Source organism: Adiantum capillus-veneris, chromosome 9 (genome assembly GCF_014529385.1).
Source record: "Adiantum capillus-veneris isolate H3 chromosome 9, ASM1452938v2, whole genome shotgun sequence".
Classification (NCBI taxonomy): domain Eukaryota; kingdom Viridiplantae; phylum Streptophyta; class Polypodiopsida; order Polypodiales; family Pteridaceae; genus Adiantum; species Adiantum capillus-veneris.
The window spans coordinates 24,779,492-24,795,036 of record NC_140939.1 but is presented as its reverse complement, the minus strand read 5'-3'; the positions used below and the strand labels follow the sequence as shown (position 1 = coordinate 24,795,036).

At 44.2% G+C, this 15,545-nt stretch overlaps 1 protein-coding gene across 1 annotated transcript in view; it reads left to right on the top strand.

Annotated features, from left to right (window-relative positions):
* The first annotated feature begins 2,890 nt into the window (after positions 1 to 2,890).
* The window catches only part of LOC147450242 (4-alpha-glucanotransferase DPE1, chloroplastic/amyloplastic-like), a 38,066-nt gene continuing 25,411 nt past the window's right edge, over positions 2,891 to 15,545 (top strand). Inside the window, exons 1-5 of the mRNA XM_086519525.1 lie at positions 2,891 to 3,189; positions 4,060 to 4,122; positions 4,196 to 4,284; positions 4,396 to 4,456; positions 4,533 to 4,611. Of these exons, the coding sequence (XP_086375651.1) occupies positions 3,001 to 3,189; positions 4,060 to 4,122; positions 4,196 to 4,284; positions 4,396 to 4,456; positions 4,533 to 4,611 (481 nt within the window). The 5' untranslated portion in view covers positions 2,891 to 3,000. The remainder of the gene's footprint in view (positions 3,190 to 4,059; positions 4,123 to 4,195; positions 4,285 to 4,395; positions 4,457 to 4,532; positions 4,612 to 15,545) is intronic.

The following is a 15,545-nucleotide window of genomic DNA, read 5'->3' as shown; positions in this document are numbered from 1 at the left end:
GGTGCCCATAGTACATTTCGAGACATTTTCATCCACTTTGCACTTAGCTTTCAGTGGATATACCCATGCATGCCTGGAGTAATCATAAATGAAAGTCACGAAGTACAGGTAATTGCCCAAGGACAGAGTTTGCATGGGCCCACAAACATCACTATGTGTGGCCCTAACTAAACCATCCTTTGGAAACTTTGAACGCTGCATCTTACCCAAAGTACAGCCTTCACAAACATGTTTGACAGGTGCTTCAAGAGGAGGCAAAGAAGCAACCATATCAGATTTTTGCAAACGCAGCAGACTGAAAAATTTAGATGTCCAAAACGTGCATGCCAAAGTTTTGCATTTGAAATAGCCTTAGAATCCACAACTGCATTTGCAAAATTCTACCCACACTTGTCATACAAAGTGAGCTTATACAACCCACAACATAAAATGTCTGATACAACAATCTCATCACCAAAACTGAGATCATGAACTGTACATCTGTCATCCACAAATTTTACAACAAGACCAAGTCTAGCAAGTGCAAATACAAACAAAAGCTTCTTGATCCCAGGTATATACAATGCATCAACAAGTGTGAAAGTACTGCCATTTGCAGCAGTAAGCACAATCTTTCCAACTCCCTTGACCAGATAAGAGTCATTGTTGGCACAAGTGGCTGAATTCCCATAAGGGACATCCTCAAGAGAGGTAAACAAGTCATGATGAGAGGTAATGTGCTTTGTAGCACCACTATCAAAGTACCACACTTGAGCATCTGCAGCAACTGGACATTAGGATCATAAGTACACTCTGCACTAAAAGCCCATTCTGCATCAACATCAACATCACAATCTCCTTTCACAAAAGACTAAAAAATAGCTGCATTTGTAGTGGAACCAGCATTTGCAGTGGAGCCAGCCTCTTTCTTCTTAGCCTCTTTGGCCTTCAACTTACGACACTGCTTGATCAAATGATCATTAGCTTTACAATAATGACAATGCATCTTCTTTTTGCCCAAATGACCAGAATTGCTAGACAAATTGCTACCAGCAAAAGCATTAGACATAAGTAATTAACCACCAGCAAAAAAATCATGAGAAGTGGCTAAATTGCTGTTACCACCTTTTCTCTGAGCAACAATAAAGGCATGATCAATTGCACGCTGTCTAGTCCTGTTTTTTTTGGAAAGTGACTCTTGCAACAGCAATGTGCTTAATGCATCAAACTTGACAACTTCGGGATTTCCTTGGGTCATAAGTCTCCAAGTACTAGCAAAAGTATGGTAAGAATCTGGCAAGGCATCAAGAACAGTCTCCACAAGGGAGCTCTCTGAAATGACTTCACTTGCAGAAATAAGTTGCTCATTGATATCCTTGACACCAGCAAGGAAAGTGTCCATATCATCTTCCTCATGCATAATCTTTGACTCCGGCTCTTTACGCATCAATGCAATTTTAGCCTCATCGCGACTTGCATAAAGACCAACTAGAATATCCCAAGCTTGTTTTGCAAATTTCGCTCAACAAATGTGAGGAGTAATAGTGCGCTTCACGGACAATGCAATCAATGCATGAGCATGCGCATCTTTTACATCCCAACGAGCTTGTTTTGCCATATGAAAAACAACTCTAACAACAACAATCCTTGCAGTAGGACCTGCAACATCGCTTGTATCCTCAGAACTAGGACGTACATCAATGCCCTGTAAACGCCCTTCGACACAAGAACATGTTGCATCATATAAGACCACATAGGGTAATTGTCCCCATCCAATCTGTCCTGAGCAGCAAACGTCTTGAACGCATCTGTGTTGTTGTTAGCCATGGTAAATGCTGCACTTGATGTGAAAACTACCGAAAAATAGGAGAAAGAAAGTGGGAACGATATAACACAAACTGTAGAAGACTGTAAGGGACTTGTTATGCAGAAAACGGCACTGACAGAATTTTTGCACAAAATGACAAAATAGCTTGCACAGTAGTGTGCCTGTAGTGAAAATGGAGGCCGAAATGAGCCCGAATCAGAAATCTGAGTAACCTAAGGTCTTCGAGTTTCCCCAAAATATTTGTCAACCTACGAACACTGGCCAAAGCTCACAAAAATCGAAGAAAGTGAGCAAGCGTGTGCTGGAGCTGCCGGTGACTAATCCCAGGAGGATGCAACCTACTCTGATACCAATTGTTGGAATTAGGGTTACAGAAAAACACACACAGCTTGAAGAAGACGAAGGAAACTCAAGGCACACAACAGAGAGTATATTACTTAGTGTGCAATGGAAATATAAGATAGCCCTAGAGTGGGACGTATATACACTGCACGGGGGAAAAAATCTCCTAGCGAGGGAAAAATGCCTCGACAGTCTTAAGTGTGTTCACACACATCCCTACCACATGTATATGGTAACAAAAAATTACATGTGATTGTAGGCACTCATTTAAACTTACTTCCATAAATCTTATTCTCCCTTTAACTTAGCAGGCCTTCGTGCTTCCTCACCACCTTGTTTTTCATATTCTCATTTGTAAAGATCTCCTTTATTTGAGGACTTTCATTTAAACTATTATATTGTTTTATTTTCACTCTGCTTACTCATTTAACCTTACTTTCCATAAATCTCATTCCCCCCTTGACTTAGCAAGCCTTCGTGCCTCCTGACCATGTTTAAAGGCACGTGCTTGTGTGGTTAGGGCTTCAGTGCCACAGCCTAGGTTTCGGGTTTGAATTCCCTTGGTGATTGACCAAATGGACGTTTTGTTTGCCGTCCGCTCTTCTCGAGATTCGTGCGCTCACTCCTCCACCGTCGATCCCATCTTTATTACAGACCCGCATCCTTTGGTAGATTCCCTTCTCGTAGATTCTCCTCTCAAGACGATTTTTGAAACTCGTGACCCCTCTAGTACCTACCTCTGCTCGTGTATCTCTTTTGTGCTCCACGTGGAAGGATGGCATGAGCCATGGCTTCAGTTCTGTGGCAAGGAAGCTAGGAGTTAACGAGAGGAGCTGCAAGAGGCACTAGCCATGGAAGTAGGCGACGACCTCCCGGCGTCTTACACAGAGGATGATCCTTTCAAGAATGCACCACGTCGCCGAGCTGGAGTGCTGCTTCACCCGACCTCCCTGCCAGGTCCTTTTGGCATTGGTGATCTTGGCCCGCAGGCCTTTGCGTTCATCGACTGGCTTCATGCCACGGGATGCACTCTTTGGCAGGTTTCCTTTTTCTCCCTGCTCTCCTGTATCTGGCTCATTTTCATCTTCTCATGCACCGCAGGTGCTACGGAAGCCTTGGTTTCTTTCTTGATTTGTTTTTTTCTGCTTCGCTGGTGCAATTTCACTTGCAGTTTTCAGCATGCATTTCTTTGCTAGTGCTATCCTCATTTTCTTCTGTTCTGATTGGAAAAACGACAAGCTTTAGTAGGTAGTATCCACTCACACAAAGCTAACAAGGCAAAAACTGTAGTGGAAATGCGATCATGCATTATTGGATTCTTATTTCTTGCTTGTGTGTAATTAAAAAGGCAGAAAGAAGGAAGCATGTTATAGATTTGGCTGTAGTGAGTCGATTTCTTTCTTCTCACCAGCTAGCCGTACCTGATGTTGTTGGCTAGTGACTGGAGTTAAGTTCAGAAGATACCATAGGATGCAGTTGGATAACTCCTTGCCACTATGTCAGGCATAGCATTTTTGGGGTTCTTTGCTAGTTGTAATTACTCCTGGGGCTGAATTGAACTTCTACCATGCCGTAACACCTCTTGGCAGGTTGATACTATGATATTTACTCGGTACAGTTGGTGCTAAGGCAAGTCTCAAAGCAAATGTATCTCAGAATTGAAGGTGGATCAACTGTTATGGACAGCTGGATTTCAAATATCTGCAGAAAGCTTAAATCTTCTGGTTAGCTCAGATGATTTATGGGTCCTTTTCCTTCTCTCATAGGTCCATGGGAGACCCCTGATGCTTGATGGTGGTGTAAATCAGTGTGTGCTGGATCCTCAATTACTCTTGTCTGTTTTAACTTTTCCCCCTATTGTGCTTGCTTCTTATACTGGACTATTTCTGTTATGTGATGCATGGTTCCAGGTGCTTCCTCTAGTTCCACCTGGTCGTAAATCTGGTGAAGATGGCTCTCCTTATGCTGGACAGGTATCGGCTAGTAGTAGCATGCAAACAATGCTCTTATGGAAAAGTGGCAAATTTACACTGTTTCTCATTCCAGGATGCCAATTGTGGCAACACCCTCCTCATATCCCTGGAAGAGCTCGTGAAAGATGGCCTATTAAAGGGGGCGGACCTGCCGACACCAATGTGGGACTTCTTCTCAATGCTTTGTTGTCTGTGTTTTGTTACACATATTGAGTTTTAAGCAACTTATTGGTTTCAGTGTTGTAAAGCTTTACTCTTAATCTATGGTTTTAGGCCTGTCAAGAAGGTTGATTTCACTGCTGTTGCTAGGACCAAAGACCCTCTTATTAACAAGGTTTGTCTAGACGTTGCACATGACAATGAGCTGATTATCGAAGCTTAGTGCTATCTCAACAAAGCTCTTCATGCAGGCAGCAAAGGCAGTTGTGACTGGCAACAATCAATTGAAGGAGGAGATGGATGCATTTAGCAAGAAACCTGAGATTGCTGGTAACTGATGTTTTACTTACAGGCTGCTGCAAGTAATCTGTCAAAGCTTTGCAAAATGTGAACCATATGTTACGCCTTTGTAAAGGGATGCTGTTGATTGAATAAGATTTCATGCCCATTGCTGGGGGGAAGTATATTTTACTGATGCCTCGTTTTTTCTGTAAATATTTAGGCTTATTTAACATTCTTGCAAGCTTGCCAAGTTTGAGGTTGTGAGTGCGCGGATGCGGTGCGTGCGTGCGTGCGCGGTGCGGTGCGTGTGGGGAAGGGGAGAAGCACGAGACCGTGTAGGTGGAGCAAGTGAGAGTGTAGAGCTCCTTATTCTCATGTATATGAAGAATAAGGGTATGTACACATGTGGGTGAGCGGCTGGACACTGGACGTCCGGCCCCGAGCAAAGGCACAACGCCTTTACCCCAACAATCTCCCACTTAAAGGCGATGCGCGGATAAGTGAGGCCTACTAGCTAAACTACTAGTATGTACAAGAAACTAGGTGAGAGACTCTCTCGACCTATGCCCACTGGCTCACTCTGTCGATCTACACGCAGTCGTATCGGCTCTGATGGTAGGCAAGCGTGTGTACCCAGCCTGCATGTAAATCTTGCAGATAACTCTGTGGTCTACTAAACTCCACTATGCATCATGCTAGTGTCGGCCATTGCATGACTGACAACCCCTGCTGCAAATGCTCCCACTGTAGCTACTAGATTGAGTCTCGACACTAACAAGTTGAACACGAGGCGTCCGAACGTCGACGAAATCTGCGCAAAATTGGTTGTACTCGCATCCCCTGCGCTATGTGTAAACATTGCATCATCAGGACTACTCACCGCGTATGGATGTGTCAACACCGACAGTGGGGAAGCTACGTCCCTCTCACCCATAGACAAAACTGTGCGTCCTGGCACCAACTCATCAGCCTCTAACATGAGCATATCAAAGAACTCCATATCTGTCAGCTCTGTGTGTGTCTCTAGGGAGCAGATGTAACAGACTTGGACACTCCAAGTCAAGAATCAATCGCGACAGCACCAAATAACCACTTCAAAACAATTCACAGATCACAATAGATTTGCACTGGCCCGGCGGAGTTCCGTGCCTAGAGATATTGGCCCCGAAGACTGGCGCCCCTTTCGCTTTCTTTTTATATTCATCAAATCAAAGTACAAGAGAGTGGCTAGGATTTCACTCTCAGACTCTGCGTCCAGATGCTCTGAGAAGTGAGGCCCTCACCACTAATTTAAAGGTTACAAGGGATGCCCAAAAGCAGAGCCCCAAAAGCTTCAAATCAAAAGCAACTGCTCTCTCTCTCTCTCATAGAGAGTCAAAACTTGAAAGCAAAAGCATTCTCTCTCTCTTTCTCATTGCGTAGAGAAAAAGCAAGATTCGCGTCGCTCATCATTATATATATATATATATATATATATATATATATATATATATATATAAAATAAATTTTTTATAAAAAATTTTATAAAGTCTCTACGATTTTCAGAAATTAGGGTTTTTGGCAGAAATTAGGGTTTGTAGGAATTTTAGGGTTTCTAGCAGAAATTAGGGTTTCTGTTGTCCGCCACGTCATCACTTTGTGACATACCCCCCTCTTGAAAGCATTGTAATCGACCGCGGTTACGCCTGCAAAACCGACAAAAGCCATAAACCGTCTTAGCAGACACTGACTGTTAGTACCTACGTACTAGGGGCACACATCTAACACATGTACCAAATCGACAGTCACATCACACAACATCACTGGATATCACCAGACATCACATGACATCACATGACATTCAACATTCATTCGGATCTTAGACCATGATTTATCGGCAATGTAGCTAGCAATCACATCTAGGTCCAATCGGGACCTCATCGATGTCCGATTGACTAACCCCTATTGCAACCATGTCTATTCGAGATCAGACCAAAATGCTGCAGTCATTTCGTTTTTCAATTCTTGCACTCACAAGAAGTCAAGAACAAATCAGTATCATTATCAGGAATTCCATTTCATAAAGTCACCAGCAGAATATTGTCAGCTCTCAGTATCCCTGAAGCTCAGAGAGACATCAGTGACTTTAGTATCAAAATCAAGGCATCCGTTGACAAAGGAGCGAAGTGACTCCCCTCTTGTGCATCCCACTGCACAAGATCTCCGGCCAAGCTGAATTCTGGGTTCCGATTAGAGTAGACTATGCTAAACCAAAACATCGAGGTAAAGTTTCACAATCCGAGGAGTATCTGCTAGGTCCTCCTCCTCCATCCACTTCGCATCAAATGTAGGAAAGTTCTTGAACTTAACTAAGAACCGCCTTCGGACTTTACCTTTCTTCGTATCGTTATGTGCCAAAATTTGTTCAGGAACAAGGATCTCCTCGTTTTCTTCCACTTCGGGTTGCTCATCAGGCTCCCCTTCATCAGGCACATCACCCTTAACAGGTTTCAAGAGACTCACATGCAATGCATTGTGAATCTTCCAAGTATCTGGCAGTTTCAATCGGAAGGAGACGTCATTTATCTTGTGAGTGATCTGGAAAGGTCTGTAGTATGGCATACTAAGCTTTGGAAAAAGCCTCTCCTTTTCCTTTTTCTTTCGTAGGTGTGCCTTCTCAAAACGTAAGAGCATCCAATCATCCTTCTTCAATTTCAAGTCGCGACGATGGCGATCCGTTGCCTTTTTCTGTCGTTCTTGATACTCCTGCAAAGTCTCACGAACCTTGGCAAAAGCCGTATCCAAATCTCGCGAATAATCATCCGCTTCCAATATCTAATCTTTCGTGCTCAGGAAGGATGGAACCTTCGCAGCACTTTCAACAAACTCACATGGCGTCTTCCCCATTGTAGGCAAATTCCACCAAAGTAAGTTCTTTTCCCATTGAGTCTACTGATCCGAGATACAAGACTTCAATAAATCTAAAACCATTGAATTGGCAATCTCAGATTGCCCGTCAGTCTGCAAGTGGAACGATGACGAGAACTGCAACCGCGTGCCAATGTTTTCCCAAATTGCCTTCCAAAACAAACTCATAAATCTGGGGTCTCTGTCGGAGACAATTGTCTCAGACGTGCCATGTAATCGGAAAATCATCGTGATCATTCTTTGTAATCGGGAGATCAAAAATGAAATCCATTTCAATACTTTACCGGGGGCGGATGGGTATGGGTAAAGGGTGTAACAATCCCTGTGCCTTATGCCTGTCAAACTTGACCTTCTGGCATACTGCGCACAACTCTTCCACGTCCTTTTTGAGTCACGGCCAAAAGAAGTATCTCTCTACCCCTTTCATGGTGGTAGCAATGCCGCGGTGACCCGTAAAAGGTGGTCAGTGGCATTCAGTCATAACCTTTTTCCTCAACGGCTGTGTAACGCGCAACATAGTCTTTTTCATCAAGTAGCCTTCTCGAAGGGAGTATCCAACTACTGTCTTCCCATCCCGTATCCGTGTGAAAATATCTGCAAAATTTGTATCTGTGGCATATTGATCGACCATATCCTCGAAGCTCCTATGATGTATCGCGGAAATAGCCAGAACCAACGGTTCTTGAGACAAAGCATCTGCCACCACATACCTCTGTCCCTGCACATGGACAATCTAGAAGTGGAATTGTGACAAGATGTTCGCCCACCTCATCTGCTTTTCCCGAAGGTGCTTCTGTCACAAGAAGTAGCGCAAACTCTGATGGTCTGTAAAGACAGTAAAATCAGCTCCGAGTAGGTAATGCCGCCACTGAGTAAGAGCATGGATAACCACCAAAAGCTCTTTCTCATATATCTATGCTGTCATCTCCGGCCTAGAGAACAAACGGCTCTCGTAAGCTATGACATGGCCTTCTTGCATCAAGACCGCACCCAGACTACGACCACAAGCATCACAATATACTTCAAATGACTTCTGCAAGTCCGGCAAAGTCAAAATAGGTCCCGTAGTCAATTTCTCTTTCAATGTCCGAAAGGCAGTCACCTCTGTGGGTCCCCACAAAAAAGGTACTCCTTTCTGTGTCAAGGTATGCAGAGGGGAAGCAACCTCTGCAAACTTTCGTATGAACCGCCTGTAGTACGAACACAGTCCCAAGAAGCTTCTAACTTCATGGACATTCCTCAAATCGGGCCAATCACGGATAGTCTCTATCTTGGCCGCGTCCATTTGCACTCTTGCTGCTGACACAATGTGTCCCAAAAAGTGTATCTCTGGTAGGAAAAATTCACTTTTCTTTGCAGTAATCACTAACGTGTGATCTCGTAATGCCTGAAAGACTTGAAGCAGATGATCTTTGTGTTCTGCCTCATTCTTGGAGAAAACAATGATGTCGTAAAGAAAGTGCCAACAAATAGCCTGTACTCTCGAAAAATCCTGTCGATCATCCGGTTCAATGTCGCAGGAGCATTGGTTAAGCCAAAAGGCATCACCAAAAACTCAAATAACCCAAAAGTCGTCCGAAAAGCTGTCTTGTAGACATCTCTTGGTGCTATCCTGATGTGATGATATCCACTGTTCAAGTCAATCCTGCTAAAGCACGAGGATCCCTGTAACCTGTCGAGTATATCATCGATCCTAGGAATCGGAAATCTGTTCTTGATGGTCATTTCGTTGAGAGTGCTATAATCGATGCACATTCTCCAAGATCCGTCTTTCTTCGAAACCAACAACACTGGAGAGCAATACAGTGAAGTACTAGGCTGGACAAGACCCTTTTCCAAGAGGTCTTTCATTGGGTTCATAATCTTTTCATTCTGTACTCGGCTCACACGGTAAGGTGGCCGATTCGGTGGTGTGCTTCCAGGTATCAGATCAATGGTTTGATCTTCAGGCCCTCTGAAAAGCAATCGGCATGAGTGTGGAGAAAAATCTTGGCGTTCTTTTGATCAGGTCAAAACATATTCAACCTTTATCCATCGTTCAGTTCTCTCCCAAAAGAATGAGTAAGAAACTGAAGTTCATCAAGTACAATCTCTAAGCCCTTCATTTATCAAAGTCGCTTTCTCGGCCCGGTAGTCAACCACGGCATAGTTCTTGTGGTACCAAGGGATCCTGAGTAGAACGTCACTCGCGTGCCCTGAACACCCTTGTCATTGCAAACGAAGTTTGCCAATGCTCGGTGTAATGGCAACATCCCATCCGGGTGCCAGTCGAACTACCTCCGCCTGTGGCGTCAGTCTGTCGGGCGTAATTCCAAATCGAGCCGCCAATTCCAAGTGAAAAGAAGTTGGCCTTGGCTCCTTCAAAAGAGCTTCCTGATCCTTCACTTTGCCCCAAGAGCGGCAAAGTTTGTACTTTCATTCATTAGATTCGGTGCAGGTCCCACGCCATGTGGTACCAGTTCTGCTTTTCTATCTGCCTTTTCTGCCACATTCCTCAGCTTCTCTCGAACTCTCAGGCTTGTCGTCGTGTTTATCATTCTGTTCTTTCTGTGCCTTTTTAGGGCACTTCGCGGAGATATGTCCATGTTCCCTGCATCCAAAGCACTTCCCTTCTCTGATGAAGCGAGCTCTCTCCTCGGGAGTAAGCTTGGGTTGTGCATCCTTTTCTCTGGGTCGCTCTTTTTCTTTCTACTTTCATTCCCAGAAGTCTGTTCGGCTCGTTGTGTCATGGCCTCATCTGTGGGGTATGTCAGACTGCCAGAGTGAATGGCAAAGCCCCGCTTCGCATGACTCATCAACTCCTGAATAGAAGCTGACTTCTGTTCCAAGCAGTGATCTCGGATCTCTGTAGGTAGGCCCAAGGTAAACCGCTCAATCTGTTCTCTGAATGAGATCTTCTTGAATGAAGAGGCGGGTAGAAAAGAGCTCCAGAATCTTTCACAATAAGCATTGATTGTATCTTTTTTGGTCATCCGAAGATGGTTCCAAGCAACTCGTACATCTTGTTCATATTCTTGCGTCAACCAAGAAGAAATAAAAAGCCTCTTAAATTTCAGCCATGTGACTGGCGCAGTCTTGTTTAAAAGAAGCGTGGACCACCAAGTACGAGCATTCCCCTTAAAGTAAGAGGCAGCTCTCCGAATCTTGGAGTGCTTTGAATAGCGTCCTCCCGGGAAAGGGATGTCAAACTGCTATATAAAAGACAAAGCCTTCGAAGCATTTGAGTATCCTGAAAAAGTATCAAACTTGATCGAGTGGCCACCTTCCTTAAACTCTCGGACTTTCTTGCTTTTATCTTCGAGAAAGTCAGACTCGTTGGCTTTGTAAAAATTCTTCTTGTTCGCATAAAAGTTTCCGTTGTCAGAGTCTGAATTGTTCGTAGACGAGTCCTCTGTAGAAGTGTCACTCACTGGGCGAGACGTAGACTTCCTTGCCTTTTTTCTTGCCCTTTCCGAAGCGTTGTTTCTTGCTTCGCTTTTTGCTTTTCCTGTCTTCTTCGCCCGAGTCTGAAGAGCTAGAAGAACTGTTTCTTTGCCGTGTCAAATGTCGATCGACGACCCAAATATCCCGGGAAGTTAGTGCCTTTCTTCTACTTTTTGTCTTTCTTTTGCACGTCGAAAAGCTGAGCAATCCGTGCATCAACCACGTTCTCCAGTTCCTTCTCCGTATATTTCTTGGAGGCAGAAGGTTTCTTGAGAGCGGGTTTCAGGAGTGGTGTTGTGGTTCTCTGCCACTCCATCTGTACCTCTTCCAAAGAGGTCTGTTTCATATATTTTGCCATCTTTGGGTCCTTGGCAAAATTGAGCATCATCTTTGTTGCATCATCAATCAATTTTCGACGCTCCATCTCTTGCTGCTCCGCTGGAGTAGGCCTAGGCGGGCCATACTTTGTACCGGAATCTTCGTTGTGATCCCTGCCCGCATCTCCAGATGCAGAGGGAGTCGATTGATCATTGCCTGAAGCCATAGGTGCCGCGGAAAAAAAATTCGGGGATCGGATTTCCCGTAGAAGAGAAATCCGCCGTGCTCTGATACCACTGTAATAGACTTGGACACTCCAAGTCAAGAATCAATCGCGACAGCACCAAATAACCACTTCAAAACAATTCACAGATCACAATAGATTTGCACTGGCCCGGCGGAGTTCCGTGCCTAGAGATATTGGCCCCAAAGACTGACGCCCCTTTTGGTATTTTTTTTTATATTCATTAGATCAAAGTACAAGAGAGTGGCTAGGGTTTCACTCTCAGACTCTGCGTCCAGATGCTCTTAGAAGTGAGGCCCTCACCACTAATTTAAAGGTTACAAGGGATGCCCAAAAGCAGAGCCCCAAAAGCTTCAAATCAAAAGCAACTGCTCTCTCTCTGTCACAGAGAGTCAAAACTTGAAAGCAAAAGCATTCTCTCTCTCTTTCTCATTGCGTACAGAAAAAGCAAGATTCGCGTCGCTCATCATTATAAATAATAATAAAAAAAACCTCCGCGATTTTCGGAAATTAGGGTTTTTGGCAGAAATTAGGGTTTGCAAGAATTTTAGGGTTTCTGGCAGAAATTAGGGTTTTTGCTGTTCGCCACGTCATCACTTTGTGACAGCAGACTTGCTTTACCTCTGCCTGCACAAAATCTGACAACACCTGCTGTGTCTCACTAGAGCACTGCCGCTCTATCTCTGTCTCTACAGAATGTAGTGGCACGACTTGCACAACTAAATGCTCAGGAGACATGATGGAGATCAATGGCGAAAGAGACACGTCTTGTCTCTCGCTCAAAGCATGCCAGCAACAAGACCGAGTACGCCGTCTGGAAAAAAGCAAGTTCTCTCTCTTTCTCATGGCGTAGAGAAAAAGCAAGATTCGCGTCGCTCGTCATTAAAATATATATATATATATATATTTTCTTTTTTTCCGCCTCCGCAATTTTCAAAAATTAGGGTTTCTGGCAAAAATTAGAATTTGCAAGAATTTTAGGGTTTTTGGCAAAAATTAGGGTTTCTGTTGTCTGCCACGTCATCACTTTGTGACATACCCCCCTCTTGAAAGCATTGTAATCGACCGCGATTACGCCTGCAAAACCGACACAAGCGCTATAAACCGTCTTAGCAGACACTGACTGTTAGTACCTACGTACTAGGAACACACATCTAGCACATGTACAAAATTGACAGTCACATCACACGACATCACAAGACATCACCAGACATCACAGGACATCACATGACATTCAACATTCATTCGGATCTTAGACCATGATTTATCGGCAATGTAGCTAGCAATCACATCTAGGTCCAATCGGGACCTCATCGAGGTCTGATTGACTAACCCCTATTGCAACCATGTCTATTCGAGATCAATTAGACCAAATGCTGCAGTCATTTCGCTTGTCAGTTCCTGCACTCACAAGAAGTCAAGAACAAATCAGTATCATTATCAGGAATTCCATTTCATAAAGTCATCCAACAGAATACTATCAGCTCTCTGTATCCCTGAAGCTCAAAGAGACATCAATGACTTTAGTATCAACATTAAGGCATCTGTTGACAAAGGAGCGAAGTGACTCCCCTCTTGTGCATCCCACTGCACAAGATCTCCGGCCAAGCTGAATTCTGGGTTCCGATTGGAGTAGACTATGCTAAACCAAAACATCGAGGTAAAGTTTCACAATCCGAGGAGTATCTGCTAGGTCCTCCTCCTCCATCCACTTCGCATCAAATGTAGGAAAGTTCTTGAACTTAACTAAGAACCGCCTTCGGACTTTACCTTTCTTCGTATCGTTATGTGCCAAAATTTGTTCAGGAACAAGGATCTCCTCGTTTTCTTCCACTTCGGGTTGCTCATCAGGCTCCCCATCATCAGACACATCACCCTTAACAGGTTTCAAGAGACTCACATGCAATGCATTGTGAATCCTCCAAGTATCTGGCAGTTTCAATCGGAAGGAGACGTCATTTATCTTGTGAGTGATCTGGAAAGGTCTGTAGTATCGCATACTAAGCTTTGGAAAAAGCCTCTCCTTTCCCTTTTTCTTTCGTAGGTGTGCCTTCTCAAAACGTAAGAGCATCCAATCATCCTTCTTCAATTTCAAGTCGCGACGATGGCGATCCGTTGCCTTTTTCTATCGTTCTTGAGACTCTTGCAAAGTCTCACGAACCTTGGCAAAAGCCGTATCCAAATCTCGCGAATATTCATCCGCTTCCAATATCTAATCTTTCGTGCTTAGGAAGGATGGAACCTTCGCAGCACTTTCAACAATCTGAAATGGCGTCTTCCCCATCGAAGAGTGTATCGTGTTATTGTAGGCAAATTCCACCAAAGGTAAGTTCTTTTCCCATTGAGTCTTGTGATCCGAGATACAAGACTTCAATAAATCTAAAACCACTGAATTGGCAATCTCAGATTGCTCGTTAGTCTGCAAGTGGAACGATGACGAGAACTGCAACCGCGTGCCAATGTTCTCCCAAATTGCCTTCCAAAACAAACTCATAAATCCGGGGTCTCTGTCGGAGACAATCGTCCCAGACGTGCCATGTAATCGGAAAATCATCGTGATCATTCTGTGCAATTGGGAGATAAAAAATGAAATCCATTTCAATACTTTTCCAGGGGCGGGTGGATATGGGTAAAGGTTGTAACAATCCCTGCGCCTTATGCCTGTCAAACTGGACCTTCTGGCATACTGCGCACCAACTCTTCCACGTCCTTTTTGAGTCACGGCCAAAAGAAGTATCTCTCTACCCCTTTCATGGTGGTAGCAACGCCGCGGTGACCCGTAAAAGGTTGGACAGTGGCATTCAGTCATAACCTTTTCCCTCAATGGCTGTGTAACGCACAACATAGTCTTTCTCATCAAGTAGCCTTCCCGAAGGGAGTATCCCGCTACTGTCTCCCCATCCCGTATCCGTGTGAAAATATCTGCAAAATTTGTATCTGTGGCATATTGATCGACCATATCCTCGAAGCTCCTATGATGTATCGCGGAAATAGCCAGAACCAACGGTTCTTGAGACAAAGCATCTGCCACCACATACCTCTGTCCCTGCACATGGACAATCTAGAAGTGGAATTGTGACAAGATGTTCGCCCACCTCATCTGCTTTTCCCGAAGGTGCTTCTGTCACAAGAAGTAGCGCAAACTCTGATGGTCTGTAAAGACAGTAAAATCTGCTCCAAGTAGGTAATGCAGCCACTGAGTAAGAGCATGGATAACCGCCAAAAGCTCTTTCTCATAGATCTGTGCTGTCATCTCCGGCCTAGAGAACAAACGGCTCTCGTAAGCTATGACATGGCCTTCTTGCATCAAGACCGCACCCAGACTACGACCACAAGCATCACAATATACTTCAAATGACTTCTGCAAGTCCGGCAAAGTCAAAATAGGTCCCGTAGTCAATTTCTCTTTCAATGTCCGAAAGGCAGTCACCTCTGTGGGTCCCCACAAAAAAGGTACTCCTTTCTGTGTCAAGGTATGCAGAGGGGAAGCAACCTCTGCAAACTTTCGTATGAACCGCCTGTAGTACGAACACAGTCCCAAGAAGCTTCTAACTTCATGGACATTCCTCAAATCGGGCCAATCACGGATAGTCTCTATCTTGGCCGCGTCCATTTGCACTCTTGCTGCTGACACAATGTGTCCCAAAAAGTGTATCTCTGGTAGGAAAAATTCACTTTTCTTTGCAGTAATCACTAACGTGTGATCTCGTAATGCCTGAAAGACTTGAAGCAGATGATCTTTGTGTTCTGCCTCATTCTTGGAGAAAACAATGATGTCGTAAAGAAAGTGCCAACAAATAGCCTGTACTCTCGAAAAATCCTGTCGATCATCCGGTTCAATGTCGCAGGAGCATTGGTTAAGCCAAAAGGCATCACCAAAAACTCAAATAACCCAAAAGTCGTCCGAAAAGCTGTCTTGTAGACATCTCTTGGTGCTATCCTGATGTGATGATATCCACTGTTCAAGTCAATCCTGCTAAAGCACGAGGATCCCTGTAACCTGTCGAGTATATCATCGATCCTAGGAATCGGAAATCTGTTCTTGATGGTCATTTCGTTGAGAGTGCTATAATCGATGCACATTCTCCAA